Genomic DNA, 18146 nt, shown 5'->3' with positions numbered 1-18146 from the left:
GGTTAGAAAAATAAGTAACCTTTATCTAGATTTAACACAAGACCATACAACAAAAATCCACAATGCAGTATTCAAAAATAGGACTTTCAAATGGTAGAAATAGTTTAGTTCAATGTAGATGGTAAATGCGACACTTTACTCTCAAAGTACCTTGGATGTGTAAGGCAATATAAACAAAAAGGGGCGCAGGGAAGGCAATGTGTCAGTTCCTTGCTCCGGGGGCGGCGATGTATCTGTTTCTTATGGAGAGGAGGGGATGCATCTGTTTCTTACTGTATCCTGGTTGCGATGCGACAAGATGGTGTCTTTGATGCAACGCGACAACTTGGATACGATGCATGCACGCCTGACGGCCGTGCGGCAAAAGTCGGTGGTTTCTTTAGCCGCAACAGGCCCTGCGACGCGCTTCTCCGGTGATGCGACGGCAACCTCTGCGGCAGTGACACGCTTCTCCGGCGATGTGATACGCTTCCTCGGCAATGCGACGGCAAACAGCTTTGGCGGCGGCATGCTTCTTCAGTGATGTGACGGTAACAGCTGCGGTGGCGACGCGCTTCTTCCTCTTTGCGTTGCGCTTCCAGCTCCCAGCAACATGCAGTCTCTAGAGGTCCTAAAACAACAGCAGGCACCTCTCTGCAGGTAGAATTCCCAGCAAGGAAATTCAGGGAAGCTGGTGGTGAAGTCTTTGTGTCCCTGAGACTTCAGAACAGGAGGCAAGCTCAGCTTCAAGCCCTTGGAGATCTTCCTCAAGATGATAAAGTACACACAAAATTCCTTTTCTCCTTTCCTTGGCAATAAGTAACCACTGTAGGTCAACCCAAAACAGTAACCAGTGCAGAGGCAGTCTCTCCTTCAGCTTCCTTGGTTTCTCTCCTTGGCAAAGGTTTGTCTTGATTCCCAGAAGTGATCTAAATTCCTGGGCCCCAATATTTATATTACTAATTCCTTTGTTCTCTGAAGGCTGAGAGTGTCTGTACCTAGTCAAAACCAGTTCTGTCCTCCCTAGTGCAGCTTCCTGGCAGGAGGTAGAGACAGCATTGTTGAAAGCAGACCTGGGCCAGGTAGCTGAAAATAAATCTCTTCCCCCTACTCTCTATTCAATGTAGGCTCAGGCAAGTGTAAGGAAATCTCCTCCCCCTACTCTCTATTCAACCCAGGTCCTATTCAGCCCAGCCCTGACTCATCATACTGCTGGAGCCAAAACCCTCTCCAGCCCCCTGTCACTCACAAACCAGACATGGAAAACACAAACCTAGAAGAGGCATACTGGATGGTTAGGAAAGAAAATACCTACTTTCTAAAAGTGGTATTTTCAAACACAGAATGGAAAAATCACCCACACTAAAAGATGTATTTTAACATTCTGAGTTCAGGCATACTAAACTAATTTTTTACCTTGTTCCCTGGGTCAGTTAGGATTAGAAGATGTTATAATCAAACTGCCCATTCTGGCCAATGGGAATAGATAGCCTTGCAATAGTGAAAAACGAAATTGGCTGTAATTCACTGTCAGGACATGCCACACAAACCAGGGCATGTCCTACCTTTCACATACAATGCCCCCTGCCCACAGGAGTACCTGGGGCCCACCTTAGGGGTGACTAACATGCAGAAAAGGGAAGGTGTAGGGACTGGCAAATGAGTGCACTTGCCAAGTCGACATGGCAGTCCCAGACTGCACACAGGCACTGCAATGGCAGGCTTGAGCCATATTTTACAAGCTGCTTCTGTGGCTGGCACAACCAGTGCTGCAAGCCTACCAGCAGCATTTGATTGAAAGGCTCTGGGCACACATGGTGCACTGTACTAGGGTTTGACAAGTAAATCAAATAGCCAATCATGGAGTAACTAATCCATTACAACAATTTACAATAGGGAGCACTTGCACTTTGGCACCGAATAGCAGTGGCAAAGTGGCCAAAGCATCTAGTCCAGCAAAAATACAGGAGGCAACAGCAAAAAATGGAAGGGAGACCCATGCCAATGGTGCCAGGTCTAACAGTGGGGAACTATAATCCTTCAAACTTGAACAAATCTACAGCCAATACATAGGATATACCTATTCCCCACTCCAGATGTCTCTGCGTAAATGTGAGTAGGGGTCTCTGAAAAAGCACGACTGAACTACTCAGATTTGACCGTTAAATAAGAACCAAACCAACATTGATGGCTCCATGTCGTTTAGTTCCTCCAAAACTATATAGGATCTGCGCATTTAGACAACATAAACTAAGGGATTGGTGTCCAGACTGATTCCAGACACCCCCAAAGGATATGTTAGCCTGTAGACCAGCTAGCTCATAGTGCCACTACAAGCCCCACAATCTTACCAAGGAGTGAATAGTTTCTGGCAACTAACAAAGATGACAACACCGACCCCTCAGGGACCGTGGAAACAGTACAGTACATTTCGCTCAGTCACTTGTGCTCACTTGGTGTCAGAGATATACAAAGAATATACGGTGGGGACATTTTCAATAAGCATTTATTGAACCAGCGTCATTGTAGTATAAAATACGTGTGCTGTGACAACCATTAGACAAAAACAGATATATAAGATTACAAGCACTAGCAGAGTAAATAAAAGGTAGAATTCTGCCATGGTGCTAAAACAGTGAACATATGCAGGCATATAGATACATGGAAGTAATCATGCGTACGACTAATATGCGTACCCTAGCTAAGTGTACCTGAATGTACCTAGCATGTATGTAAGTGTGAAGCCAAGAATCCCCCTAGGTAGAGTCAACCCCATCATCTGGTGGAGAATTAAGGACCCCATCTTGGTCTCGAGTTGCACACTCCGCAAGGGATGTCAGACCACTGCATGCTGGAGTGTCTGCGTGCAGGGACTTCAGTGTCTCATGTCAGCATGGAAACTTTTCCTCTGGTTTGCTCAGCAAAGATGCAGTGCTTATATACCCAAAAGGTGCCTTCAGGGGTTCAACCTAGATGCGTAATGGTACTGTGGGCCTGTCATCCAAGGAAGACAATAGCGTTGACTTTTGTACAGAGTTATTATACAGAAGATGGTAATTCTGCTGTGTGATACTAATAATCCTCATGAATAATAAATTAGGCTAGTTTTCTAAGAAAACCACACAACATTTATTTAGCCCATAACTAGGTAAAAGATCAGCCCCAGAGCTGTTATGTAGAGCAAGGTAGGACACATATAGGTAAAAGGTAATATAGCTACCTAGGCCTATATTGGGATACATTGGGGCTCATAACAAAAAAATAGCCAGATCTTGTGGCTTTGTCAAATATTGTACTATCACGATCTATGGTTCACTTGTCATAGTGAAGAGGAACATTTTGGGAAGGTGACTTCCTTTGTGCTGCCCACATTTAGGGGGAAAGGGGCCTGGTGGGAAGGACAACAAGTAGGGCAGGTGTTTGGTTATTATAATGAAGCGTGTTCGTATTGTGATGGGTAACCTTATAATTTAAGTTTTCGGACAATGATGGAAGCATTGGAATAACAAACAGTCCTGGTAAATAAACCAAGAATTATTTGTTGTTTGATTTGTTTGTAACTGTATTTTATGCAAATGTTAAGGAATGTGTCCATCTGAGTTTTTTTTGCTAGTATAAGCAAACTATTGTGAAGAAATCAATTTGTTTTCAAAATTGCACTAACAGCAGGGCCCTGGACACACTATTAGATATTTTCTCGCTCGTGTTTGTGTTGCAGTTGAGCATAAAGAAGCAAAATATAAGATAAAATGAATAGTATCCATTATTACTTACTATAACGCCAATTTGACATAGCCTGTTTGTTGGACATACCTAATGCTTGTATAAATAATATTTATGTGAACAATGAATACATACATGTTGGGCTAATACTTAAAAAATATAATAAAAAACCGTTACCATGCCTTATCTCACCTGTATAAAGTGCTATTGTTCCCACACAGATGTAATCAGGCTCTGAGTTAATTTCCAGCTCCAAACCTCGGAAATGTAGAATCTGAGATTCAAATTCAGACAGCAAAGGGTTTCCAAGAATGAATCTCTCAATGACATCATCCCTGTCTCTCTGCCAGATGTGGTGGTAACACTTGAACTTCTCTAATGCAGTAAGCACATCCTATACAACATTGAAAGAAGATCAGGTTTATTGTTCACATAAGGGAACCAAGTGGTACAAACAAGAAGGAACTCAGGAAACGCTCAAGAGGAGTGATGGGAAACATGCCTTCTAAAATAAACAGATAGCGCAGTAATCACTAGCTCAGGTTTGCAAGTAGTAAATTGCTATTTGTTTCCAGCAGTAGAGTCAGGGCCTGACTGGGAACCAAAAACGGCCCTGGCAAAGTGCTCGGCCGCCCCCCTTTCCTCCCCAGGGAGGGGGGGTGGGGGTTGGGGGTGCCGCAGAGTTCTTTGCCAGGGCCGGTTTTCGGCCGATTTTGTTACAGGTCCGATTTTGCAGCTATGCTGCAAAAACGGCCCTGTAACAAAAACGGCCCCCAGGGGCACAAAACCGGCCCCCACCCCTGCGGCGCACCGGGGGATTGCCCAGTGCCCGCTACGGCCAGTCCGGCCCTGAGTAGAGTTACAACAATTGAAGAGGAATTTGTTATGTAATAGAGCCACTAGTCAGTAATCGACCATGCAGAATTGCTTAATTATCACTGTGCTAAATAGCAATAATTACATTTGTGAAATAGATTTACCGCCATCATCCATCAATGTAATCACCCATCTATCGGATCATGCAATTAATCACTCATCATTCATGCATCTATTCATCCATCCATTAACTCAATTCAATGCAAGAAATCTTTATTCGGTCGGATATACGACCATAAAAGCTCATAAGAAAAAACTATTTATATATTGCAATGTATAATAAAAGGACATAAAAAGTACAATTAAAAATCATATAAAAACAAATCATGCAACCTCACATTACCAATTTAAATTCATTATGCATATCTTTTTCTCAAGCTGAAAGCCTGAATAATAAAATTTAGAACAGCAAAACAAATCAATGGGGATTCATTGTGCAAATAATCCTGACTAAGCGGCGAACACGGATTAGGCTATCTTTCATCGTAGACATTATATACTTACATTTCACCAGGCTAAAAAGGAAATTACGCTGATGTCTCTGCTCCCAATTCTCTGGGATCTCAGTGCTGCGAACCCAGATATGTGGATAATTACAGGGAAGTATAACTCCAATTGAATGCAAGATGAACAAAATAATAGTCTAGTATGTTCCCAAAATGAGATGTTGGCTATCCAACCAATTAAAGCGCAATACCAAAGGGTGGACAAGCAAGGCAAAGAGCTCGCAGCACAAACAAGCATTTGCAATGCAATAGGTCTCGCATCTACGCAAGTTTGAGCTTTCATTTTTGTTTTCGTTTTTAAAACATAAATAAAAGACAGTGTCTGTTAGAAATGGGATTTCTGGTTGGCTAGGGCTTGCGCCAAAGTCAGGCAGAAACCACCACTCTAGTCAGGGCTGGGGAGTTACACGCCAAAGATAACCCCTGCTCACCCCCTTGGTAGCTTGGCACGAGCAGTCAGGCTTATCCCGGAGGCAATGCGTAAAGCGTTTGCGCGCGCACCCAGCAACAACACCCAAGGCCTACCACAAAGGAAACTCCACACAAGGTATTATATAAAAATAGCCTTTGTATTATACCAAAACTCATTAGATAAAAACACACACTTTACAATGTGCCAACAGGCACGGGCAGAGTTTACAAGGGATTATATGTACAGGGGACAGGGCCACATGGGCCACTGTCAGGAATTAGCACTTTGTAGAAATTAGCACTAGAACATAGGAATAATGTTTTAGAACATAGCACATACAATCACTGTAGCACTAAATAACACATGTAGCACACGACCAGTAACTACTGGTAACAGGTAAGTACCACCTACGCAACCCTAATCGCCTTAGGAAAATATTGCGCAGGGAACCAGGACCTCACTAGCACCACCTGTATTAGGGAGAATAACCACCTAAGTATCACAATACCTGTAGGGGTATAAGCACATCACACATGATGCATAAAAACACATTCAGAGGTGCAGGAAAACACAATGGCGCCAAACTGCGCCAGGTCCCCTAGGGGAGGGCACAACACAGGGAAACTGTCCCCAGGCCAACTGGCCTCTCAGGGGTGCAGAAATGCACAATATCCAGCAATGTCAGGGCGCGACTGCGCAGGCTGCGCAAGCCCGGCCGCACAAGGCACAACCTAAACGTTGCAGCTGCCCATTAAGTGCTGGGCAGCTGGGAAAATGAGCGTGGGCACCACTGCGCCTTTTAAAACAAATATGGCAGTTTGTTGGCGCCTCTCCTGGACTCTAGACAAATGATGGGGCCAACGCTGGAGCCTCACCAAAGAAATGCCCCTCCTACCTGGGAGCCTCACGGGGCTCGGGAAACCACAATGTCCCCAACGTTGGAGTCCCACTCGGGGGACTCGTGAGCCTCGCAGGCTCTGACAACAATGTGGAGCCTTACAGGCTCTAAAACGAACGATGTGCCCCTTCGGTGGATAGAGCGTCCACGCGCTCTGACATAAAGAATCCTGGCCCCCTAGAGCCCCCCCCCGGCCCTTCTCTACTCACCGGGCCGCTCGCAGGGGGGACTCCGATCCTCTCTCGGTGGTCTGCAGCAGTCTCCTTTGGTTGCTCTGATCGCCGGGAGCAGGCTGGGCGGCGTGGGGAGGAGGAGCGCTGAGGCCGAAATGCCCGGTGCCTCTTCCGGTCGTCTCCTCCCTCAGAAAAGCGCGGGGTAGGCTCCCGTCTGCTTCCCGTAATCGGAGTGCGCTTCCTCCGTCGAGGCCCCGGTCATGTGGGCAACACTCCCTCCCGCTGGACCAATCCCAGCGCGGCAGGGAGATGACGAGGCGGGGACTCCGGGCCTGCGGCGGTGATCTTTGGATCGCGGTGATGCGGGGTGGGCACCCGCTAGGGGGATAAAAACCAAAAGCGGCAAAGTCCCTGGCGGGGTGGGCACCCGCTAGGGATATTAACTCCTCAATAAAGCGGGGTAGGCTCCCGCTCGAGCACCACAATGCGGGGTGGGCACCCGCTTCCCAGCACAGCAGCAAAGCGGGGAATCCCACGCTGGGGTTCCCTCGCTAAGTATCGCAGCTCCGCGCTGCTGGCCACAATGACGGCGCTCTTCAGGAAAAGCGCTTCTTGATGCTGGGGCCACCAATAAAAGCGCTCCTAGCACTACAAGTAAAATAAAAGCGCTTCCAGGTGCTTTGGGGAGAAGGAAAGTCCAGCAAAGTTCTCCCCTGCATACAGAAATGCAGGGGTTGGGGGGGGGGGCAAGGCTGGACCCAGAGCCAGCTCACTGGGCCTCCAGGAAGGGAGGTAGTCCAAGTGGCGGTCCTCTGGTCCAGCAGCAGCAGCCCCCTCAGGCAGGATCCTGGAAGAGAACATTTTTCATGGGGTCACAGCCCCTTCTTATACACAGAAAACCTTTGTCTCCAGGTGCAGGGAAGGGGCGAACCAGTTACAACTGGTTCCTGAGCACTTTGTTTTGCTCAGCCCCTCTCCCTATTCAGAGTGCAGGCCAGGATCATCAGTCGCACCACAGGGGGCGGAGCCAGCATTGTGTGGGGAAAACCCAGCCCTATTCAGGACCCAGGTGTACTCCTCCCACCCATCTAGCTGCTGATCTCCCTATTCACCACTGGGTGACTCCTCCTGACTCTGGGGATTCCCTAGCCCGTCACATGACCTCAGCCAGCCAATCACGCGGCAGGCAGTCACTGCACATTTTACACTAATATGCCAACTCCTAGAAGTGGCACTTCCGCACATGACATAATCACGCATTATACATCATTGCGAAGCATTCAATCACACGAGTCCGCACATACCAAACTCGAGCCTGCACACCCCACGCATCAGGAACTACCAGGGACACATACATTCCCCATGCATTCCTCTGGGAGGGCAGGCCTATCTCACCACATGCACTTAGAGTGCGCACGCACTTTACTCTGGGACACAGGGAAAGTGCGCAGAAACCAAAAATCATTACCGCCAGGTCACCAGTAAAAGCAAAAAGTTCAGGGGTGAACCTGCCAGAAGGGCCAAGTCCAACACAACCCCCTTCCAGCCAAAACGCAGGGCAGACCAATCACCACCGTGATGGACTTCCCTGCTTGGGGCGATAGAACACGGACGCGGGCCCGCAACTGCAGGAACACCCTCCTGTTCTACGCCACGGTGAACCCATGGGATTCCTTCTAAAACTACTGTCCGGACAGACTGGGCTACCCGACTGGTACTCCCAAGCTGTCCGCGGCCAAGACCAGGCCCTAGGCCACCCAGGTGCCACTGGTCCTTGCCTAATCACAGAGTGGGGGGTAGTAACCCCTGGCACATAGCGGCAATTCTCCACTCTTCCTGTCTGCAAGATAGGACTAGACTGCCACTGGTTCTCCAGCCTAGGGTCTACACCCTCAGGTGGACCAGGAGTCTCAGGGGAGGCTCTCCTCCCCCTACCTCTTCTCCTAGGGTTCCTCCTCCTCCGGCGAGGGGTACACCTTGAACGCCATTCCAACCCAGGGTTTAACCCCTCAGGTTGCACCGGGGTCAGAGGTGGGCTCTCCCACCCTCTGCACCCCCTTCCAGAGCCCTGCTCCCTACCAACTGGGGCGGTACCTCTGGAAGAAGAACCGGTCAGGACACTGGTTACAGACGTCCTACCCTTCAGGTCAGGCTGATCCTATACCTGGCCTCCCAACCTCCGGTCTAGAACCTTTGGTGGAATAATTGCCTGGCACTCCAGGACTTCTGGGGATTTACACTCCATCCCCCTGAGGCTAACAAACGACACATACGTCGAGTGACTGTCTGTCTGGCGCGGATCTCCCGTCCCCTGTCAACCTGACAGTGCGCAGAGATCCCCCAGAACAGAAGTGGTGTCACCCTGGTCACTACACGGGATCCTAGCCCAACTGGGTAGTCCCTGACCCACTGGCTCTTCCACTGGGGAACTCATCCCCCAATCACTCCTCACACTGGACTCCTGTACCCTCCCTACCGGAGTGGTACTGCCAGACTCTAGAACCACAGGAGCCCTGTTTACAGGCGCTCCAGGTCCTCTACTTACTAGGAGATCTTCCTCAAATGGACTAACAGGACAGCCTAGGTCCCCAACTTGGTGTTCCCTCAAGAAACCATCCAAGTCCTGAGGCAGGGCTTCGTGCGTCTGGGGACCCTCGGTCACCCTCTTACTCCCGCTCCACTGAGCCAGGCAGTAAGCCCCTACACCCTCCTCGCTATCCTGGGACCTAGCTGGGCTACACTGAGCCTCTTCCACCACACTGGGCTGGAAGATACCTGAACCACTACTTTTGGAGTCACTCCCTAATGACTCTAGAGAACCTCTAGCACTTTCCCAACGGTCTGCTTCCTCTGCAAGGTCCCAAGGGTCACGGTCCTCCAACCCCAACAGGTGTTGGCGCAACTCCGGCCCACAACGACTGAGCATCTGCTCCATGATAACCAGCCTAAACATGCCATAATAACTACATTCCGTATTCTGAGTCACCCAATCGGACAGTGCATCATTACAGTCATCCAGAAACTCCTCCCAAGATTGCTGAGACAGTTTCCTACTGCCCCTGAATTTCAACCTATACTCCTCCTCTTGGGAAACAGGCACCATACTCGGGGAACTGGGAGTGGGACTTGTCGTACGGGACTCTATATAACTGCCACCACTGGACTCAACCCTCCCTGGGCAGCCCCGAAAATTAAAACTGCGCGCAGGGGATAGTCTACCCTCCAGAGCTACTTTGCCTCTGGTGGAGGCCCTCTCAGCCTCCTCTATCCTCTCCTGCGCCAAGACCCTCTCAGTCTCTAGCTGTTGCTTCTTGGCCTCCAGCTGCGCCATAGCCTGGGCATGCTCTAACCGGAGCTTCTCTAACGTCAGCTGGTGCTCCCTTTCTTTCCTCCTATCTTCCCACTCCTCTGGGGACAGGGAAAGGGATGAGGCGCTGCCTCCTACACTGGACCCAGCAAGGGACTCCCTACCTATGGGGTCCTCACTCTCTACTGGCGTCCAGGTACTGTCATCTTCTTCCTCCTCTTCTGAATCTTCAGGGCTCCCCACAGACCCACCACCCTCCAGGTGTGAGGCCCAGGCCCTTTCCGTACTGCACCCAAGATCCCATGGACCCTTTTGCCATAGGACCAGGTGGTCCTGAAGTTCATACAGAGTGTCTGACTCTCTCACCCTTATACCTCTCTCCCTACAGGACCTTTCCAACTCCTGCCTACAGTGCCAAGCTGGATCACAGGAATCAAAAGCAGGCTCCATTCTGGTGGACGTTATGGTGAAAAGATTACACAGGGAACCTAGGGGTCTGAGCTTAACAGGAGCACACAATTCACAAAGGATTCAGCAAGCTCTCTATCCCAGAGAACTCACACTCACTTGCCTAGTGCCACACACCATTCATCCAACACACAACCCTCCCCTCGGACTGGTAAGGCAGTTTCTACCACCCCTGATTCCTCAACCTGATGACAAGTGACACAGGTACCAACTCTGGGCGCAGGGCGGGGAACAAATGTACTGGACACTATTATGCTGCCACCACTGGATCCCACCCTTACTGGTGAATCCAGAAACACATTTCCACAGAAATGACAAAAACAAACTTAGCACAATAATCCCTATACCATGTGATTATCTAAATGCAGAGTTTTGTGGTGCAGCCAGCTGCTGCTGCGGTACAGTGCAAACGCAAGTCCAAATTCCACCGCTGATCACCAATGTTAGAAATGGGATTTCTGGTTGGCTAGGGCTTGCGCCAAAGTCAGGCAGAAACCACCACTCTAGTCAGGGCTGGGGAGTTACACGCCAAAGATAACCCCTGCTCACCCCCTTGGTAGCTTGGCACGAGCAGTCAGGCTTATCCCGGAGGCAATGCGTAAAGCGTTTGCGCGCGCACCCAGCAACAACACCCAAGGCCCACCACAAAGGAAACTCCACACAAGGTATTATATAAAAATAGCCTTTGTATTATACCAAAACACATTAGATAAAAACACACACTTTACAATGTGCCAACAGGCACGGGCAGAGTTTACAAGGGATTATATGTACAGGGGACAGGGCCACATGGGCCACTGTCAGGAATTAGCACTTTGTAGAAATTAGCACTAGAACATAGGAATAATGTTTTAGAACATAGCACATACAATCACTGTAGCACTAAATAACACATGTAGCACACGACCAGTAATTACTGGTAACAGGTAAGTACCACCTACGCAACCCTAACCGCCTTAGGAAAATATTGCGCAGGGAACCAGGACCTCACTAGCACCACCTCTATTAGGGAGAATAACCACCTAAGTATCACAATACCTGTAGGGGTATAAGCACATTACACATGATGCATAAAAACACATTCAGAGGTGCAGGAAAACACAATGGCGCCAAACTGCGCCAGGTCCCCTAGGGGAGGGCACAACACAGGGAAACTGTCCCCAGGCCAACTGGCCTCTCAGGGGTGCAGAAATGCACAATATCCAGCAATGTCAGGGCGCGACTGCGCAGGCTGCGCAAGCCTGGCCGCACAAGGCACAACCTAAACGTTGCAGCTGCCCACTAAGTGCTGGGCAGCTGGGAAAATGAGCGTGGGCACCACTGCGCCTTTTAAAACAAATATGGCAGTTTGTTAGCGCCTCTCCTGGACTCTAGACAAATGATGGGGCCAACACTGGAGCCTCACCGGGCTCTGGGCATGACTAATGCCCCCAAAGCAACGTAGGAGCCACGTGGGCTCTAAACAAATACTCTGCCCCTTCGTTGGAGCCTCGTGGGCTCAAGACAACAAGAAATGCCCCCTAGAGCCTCCGGGGCTCTGCACAACTCTGTGGGGCAAGGTGGGAGTGGCCCGCTGCCATCTGGGGCCACTCAATCACTGAAGAAATGCCCCTGTAACGTTGGAGCGTACTCGCGCTCTGGTCACCAAAGAAATGCCCCTCCTACCTGGGAGCCTCACGGGGCTCGGGAAACCACAATGTCCCCAACGTTGGAGTCCCACTCGGGGGACTCGTGAGCCTCGCAGGCTCTGACAACAATGTGGAGCCTTACAGGCTCTAAAACGAACGATGTGCCCCTTCGGTGGATAGAGCGTCCACGCGCTCTGACATAAAGAATCCTGGCCCCCTAGAGCCCCCCCCGGCCCTTCTCTACTCACCGGGCCGCTCGCAGAGGGGACTCCGATCCTCTCTCGGTGGTCTGCAGCAGTCTCCTTTGGCTGCTCTGATCGCCGGGAGCAGGTTGGGCGGCGTGGGGAGGAGGAGCGCTGAGGCCGAAATGCCCGGTGCCTCTTCCGGTCGTCTCCACCCTCAGGAAAGCACGGGGTAGGCTCCCGTCTTCTTCCCGTAATCGGAGCGCGCTTCCTCCGTCGAGGCCCCGGTCACGTGGGCAACACTCCCTCCCGCTGGACCAATCCCAGCGCGGCAGGGAGATTACGAGGCGGGGACTCCGGGCCTGCGGCGGTGATCTTTGGATCGCGGTGATGCGGGGTGGGCACCCGCTAGGGGGATAAAAACCAAAAGCGGCAAAGTCCCTGGCGGGGTGGGCACCCGCTAGGGATATTAACTCCTCAATAAAGCGGGGTAGGCTCCCGCTCGAGCACCACAATGCGGGGTGGGCACCCGCTTCCCAGCACGGCAGCAAAGCGGGGAATCCCACGCCTGGGTTCCCTCGCTAAGTATCGCAGCTCCGCGCTGCTGGCCACAATGACGGCGCTCTTCAGGAAAAGCGCTTCTTGATGCTGGGGCCACCAATAAAAGCGCTCCTAGCGCTACAAGTAAAATAAAAGTGCTTCCAGGTGCTTTGGGGAGAAGGAAAGTCCAGCAAAGTTCTCCCCTGCATACAGTGGGGGGGGGGGCAAGGCTGGACCCAGAGCCAGCTCACTGGGCCTCCAGGCAGGGAGGTTGTCCAAGTGGCGGTCCTCTGGTCCAGCAGCAGCAGCCCCCCTCAGGCAGGATCCTGGAAGAGAACATTTTTCATGGGGTCACAGCCCCTTCTTATACACAGAACACCTTTGTCTCCAGGTGCAGGGAATGGGCGAACCAGTTACAACTGGTTCCTGAGCACTTTGTTTTGCTCAGCCCCTCTCCCTATTCAGAGTGCAGGCCAGGGTCATCAGTCGCAACACAGGGGGCGGAGCCAGCATTGTGTGGGGAAAACCCAGCCCTATTCAGGACCCAGGTGTACTCCTCCCACCCATCTAGCTGCTGATCTCCCTATTCACCACTGGGTGACTCCTCCTGACTCTGGGGATTTCCTAGCCCGTCACATGACCTCAGCCAGCCAATCACGCGACAGGCAGTCACTGCACATTTTACACTAATATGCCAACTCCTAGAAGTGGCACTTCCGCACATGACATAATCACGCATTATACATCATTGCGAAGCATTCAATCACACGAGTCCGCACATACCAAACTCGAGCCTGCACACCCTACGCATCAGGAACTACCAGGGACACATACATTCCCCATGCATTCCTATGGGAGGGCAGGCCTATCTCACCACATGCACTCAGAGTGCGCACGCACTTTACTCTGGGACACAGGGAAAGTGCGCAGAAACCAAAAATCATTACCACCAGGTCACCAGTAAAAGCAAAAAGTTCAGGGGTGAACCTGCCAGAAGGGCCAAGTCCAACAGTGTCATTTACAATGCCAATAGCTTAAACTTGCGTAAATGTGAGACCTTTTGCATTGCAAATGCTTGTTGATTATTGTGTGTGGGGGGGTTGCTTTCCACAACCTTAATGGTTTTTAAGGCAAAAAGTCGATAATTTTGGAAGCATACTTCACCAAATAAACGTGGCTATTGCAACATGTTGACGATAAAGGCACAGAGTAAAATTACCGGATCTCTGTTCGTCCCAGCACCCCTGATAGTGGCGGACGCGGGGCACCCTGTTAAACCCAACAATCACACAGTTTACATTTCACATGCTAAAAAGAGTTCCCTCTTCAATACAAACTCAACAGACACAATACCTTCCCTGGATGTTTTCTAAACTCCCATCTCTCTTATCTTTCCCCAAATATTGGCATGCACAGTACACGTTACACACATGAATTGTATAATCAGATCAACCAGCAGTCCCACCTGCCAGCCGGTGAAATAGAATCAAGAGATAGATGAATAAATAAAAGTGAAAGGTCCTACACTGTTAACGGTTTCAGCAGTTTCCAAATACCCGCGTTCTTCTAACACCCAAAGCCCTGTGCCTATTGGTCACTTTCCCGCGCGGACTTGGAAGAAATTGCCCTTTTATTTGACACATTTGGCATTCCTTTGAGTCCGAAGGCGGCCTGTAGGCATTAAAGCGTTAATCCTACCTTCGTGCCTTTTGAACAGATGATAAACATAATACCCACTGCAGTGAGGAGTTTTGTAAGCGTGGACTTGGTGCCGACCACACACATGCCACGGTGTATGCGGCATCTACTGCGAAAGCACGGGGATGCAGGGCTGCTTAAAAAAATCAAAGTGCGCGCTGAAAATAAAACAAGCACTGGCGACCGTGGAAAACGAGGAAGTGCTGCTGGATGGCCAGCCGTCCTCTCCTCCTGCAGCGTGTGTGGCCCAGAGTTGTCAGCTGATGATTGAAGTAGGGCCCTGCATGGGAGACCCCCAGCCCAGTGCCCATGTGTGTAGCAGTCTGCACTCACAAAATAAAAGTTAAAGCACGAATGGGGAGCTGAAAACGCACACAGAGGCACGTACAGTCAAACACACGGACAACCACACACCAGACACCCGCAAGACCTCACACCCAATCTGTCCGACAAGAGCGGTCTCCTCTTAATGGTCTCCTTGACAGCAGCACCAGGGCCGACGCATAGAAGGCGAAGCAGCAGAACACCCTGAGGGCTGCTCTTTGCCGAGGATCACAGAGGAGTGCGGGGCTAGCGGGGAAGAGGCGGCCAGTTAAACAAGCAGCATGCGCTGCCCACCCCTCGGCCCTCGCACACACCGGCCGGCTTTTTGTTTGTCTTGCGCATGCACCGCTGCCATGTTTAGGTCAGGCAGCGATGCGCAAGACAAACAAAAAGTCCGAAACAGTGCGGACTAAAACTGTAGTTGGTGGCTGCTGCTTCCGGACTACACGGAAGTCAGTTGGGCCACTGAAAAACAAGGTAAGAAACAGTACGCCAACACTAAGCCAATGGCAAGCAGCAGGAAAAACTACCGTCTGCTTGCCAACATATAGAGATTACTTTAGGTCTCGCTGAGACAGCGCATGCAGCGCATGCGCTGCCAAGGCGAGACCTAATAAATCAACTAGGCAGCTGCTCTATAAATGGCAGAGTGATCCTGGATATCCCTGCAGCTTACACACATCCTACCTCTTTCAGGATAGCCACCCTAGACTTTGGCTCAAATAAGTACATGTGAAGTTATTACAACTTTAGCTAGCTCCCATGCCATCCCCAGCTGTGAAGCCCAAATATGGAGGCCCTTCCACCCCAAAGTTGTTCTTATCGGAAAGCAAAACGAACTGGAACCCATCAATAGGATGAGGTGAGACACGGACAATCAAGTAGAGTATGGCACGTGCTCGGACTTCTTTTTGGAGGCAATTCCAACGGTAAGCAATGAGCCTCCCAATTCAAATCTTTGGGGACGTTTGGCCACATTCCTAAAAGAGTCAGACATCATTAATACAATAAAGGGCAGCAAAATCCAACTTAGTGCTTAATACAACAATCAAATAAAATCCTTAAAACCTCCAGAAACAACAAAGGAGAACAACTGGATACAATTGCAAATTATCACGTTAAGGAAAAAATATAGAAAGGCGCTCTACATCTGAAGAAAAGAAGAGGAAGACAGATCATGGGACGAATCATTTATGATAATAAAATCACCTAAGGAAACTTAGTATCAATAAAAATCTAAATCCAATGACTCGGGTGACATGTGGCAACATTGCACCAACTGAATGGGGATCATATGTCATAAGCCTATACAGGGAACAGTGAAAGGACAAAAAAGAATTCCAAAAGGAAAGCAAGGTTCATGGCATGATCACCTACCATCCCTCAGGACCAGCCTGCCCCTCTGACCAGTGACCTGATGACAATAAATTCGGCACAAGCAATTGATGCAATACACCCAAGTGGCACACCATGCCCTAGTGGCATCCCGGCTGCATTATATAAATGGGCCCCCGCCAGATGTGCCTTGGTCATGGCACCCCTTTCCAGCAATATTTGCTGGGGTCAACCATCCCCAAGTCATGGAGAGGCCCACTAATGGTACCAATAAATAAAAAGGGCTTCTGGTCACTTCCGAGGACATCAGGTTTATTGTACTCCTGGAAGCAGAAGGCAAGTGCTTAGCCGGCATTTTTAACTCGGAGCTCCAAGCCTGGGCAAATGGCATTGATTTAATCATGATGAACCACACAGGCTTTTTAAGGGGATGCTACATGGAAGACAATCTCATCTGTCTGTTCCACTTAAGCGAATCAACTATGTCAGCGAAGGGCACGGCCCTATACGGCGGTTTTATAGACTTTCAAACTGCATTTGATAGCGAATCCAGAACGATGGCTCTGGTCAAAACTGAACGCCCGGGGAATCCCACCCACTCTACTAAAAGCTTTGATTTCTTTTTATACAGACATGTGGGCCAAAATAAAAGTCAGCACAGGATGGGCCACCACCACTAAAATCATGACAGAGAAAGGATTAAAACAAGAATGTACATTGGCACCACTCCTTCTCAATTTGTATCTGGCTGACCTGCCAACCCACCTACAAATGACAAGGCCCTTTCCACCAAAAATGGCAGGCTCCAGAATACAGTCAATAGATGCACTGCCCAACACTGGGCAGTGTCCCTCTTGTAGCACAGCGGTAATGGGCGACGAAGTCGCTGAAGATCCAAAAGTTAATTCACCAGGTAAATCAAGAATGCTTTATTGAGCAAGAATATCCATTGTTCCCTCGGAAATAACAAAACAATTGCTGAATAACTTCCAAACAGTTTTTAGAAGAAACCAAAGGAAAATCCCCGATGCATTTCGGGTAAATGACCCTTCGTCAGGAGGAATCCTAAACAATGAAAAGGTAGGAGTAAATATCACAGCCCCCACTGGACTAAATATGTATGAGCATGCATAGGTACAAGTTAATCGTGGCACTGAAAAAAACCGAAATAATATGACATGGTGCACGAACCAAATGGCACGAAAGAGAAAAGATACTAAAAGAATCAAATTTAAAGAATCAAACTTAAAGAACCAACCCCGATGGTGAAAACTCAAGAAGACGTATTTTATGTGCAACAGGTAAAAAGATACGGTGACACGGAAACTAACGGCAAGAAAATGCCAATTGAAAGAGAAGCAAGAGGAAAACGAACACCTGAAACACCCGCTGTAAAAGTGAAAACTAGCGGAAATATCGCGGCGTGAAGTGACGTGTAACAGCGTTTAAGAATGTGCGATGCAAGCAACAACATCAAAAAAGCTGTTCTTAAACATTGGTCTTTGTTACAAGTCGAGTCAGACTTCAATCAGATTTTCTCAGAAAAACCATTATTCGCATATGAAAGGAGTAAAAACCTCATGGAGTTATTGAAACCCATTAATTCACTTCAAACCATCTTGACACCAAAGGGCACAATGCCCTGTCACAATTGCGGCAATTGCAACAGTATCTTCAAGGGCAATGTCGTTCAGCATCCAACTAAGGGCTTTAAGATCAAACTATACGTATCAGCCACTTGTGATTCCAAAAACTTGGTTTATATGCTGAAATGTCCGTGTGGCTTACCATACATTGGTAAAACTGAAAGAAAAATTAAAATACGCTTGAATGAACACAAGAGCAACATTCGGAACAACACCTTAAAATCCACTGTCGCCACACATTTCAATGAATATAAACATAATGTCAGTCAGCTACGGTTCTTGGTGTGTGAAACTGTCCCTCTCAAAGAAGGTCGTGATAACCGCAAGTTTCTGATTCAACGCGAAACATCATGGATTTATAGAATGAACTCCCTGGTACCTCATGGACTCAACGATCGGATTGAACTCAGTTCTTTTGTTTAATGTGCTATGTATTCAGTTGCCTGTTTCC

At 49.2% G+C, this 18146-nt stretch overlaps 1 protein-coding gene across 1 annotated transcript in view; it reads right to left on the bottom strand.

The window, feature by feature from the left end:
• Positions 1–18146, bottom strand: part of DNAH5 (dynein axonemal heavy chain 5) — a 5853083-nt gene that overhangs the window by 3937945 nt on the left and 1896992 nt on the right. Inside the window, exon 23 of the mRNA XM_085606747.1 lies at positions 3895–4096. Coding sequence (XP_085462873.1) covers positions 3895–4096 — 202 coding nt within the window. The remainder of the gene's footprint in view (positions 1–3894; positions 4097–18146) is intronic.

The sequence above is a fragment of the Triturus cristatus genome, chromosome 5_2 (assembly GCF_964204655.1).
Source record: "Triturus cristatus chromosome 5_2, aTriCri1.1, whole genome shotgun sequence".
Taxonomy (NCBI): Eukaryota; Metazoa; Chordata; class Amphibia; order Caudata; family Salamandridae; genus Triturus; species Triturus cristatus.
Note: the sequence above shows the minus strand (reverse complement) of the source record. Positions and strands in the feature narration are given on the sequence as shown.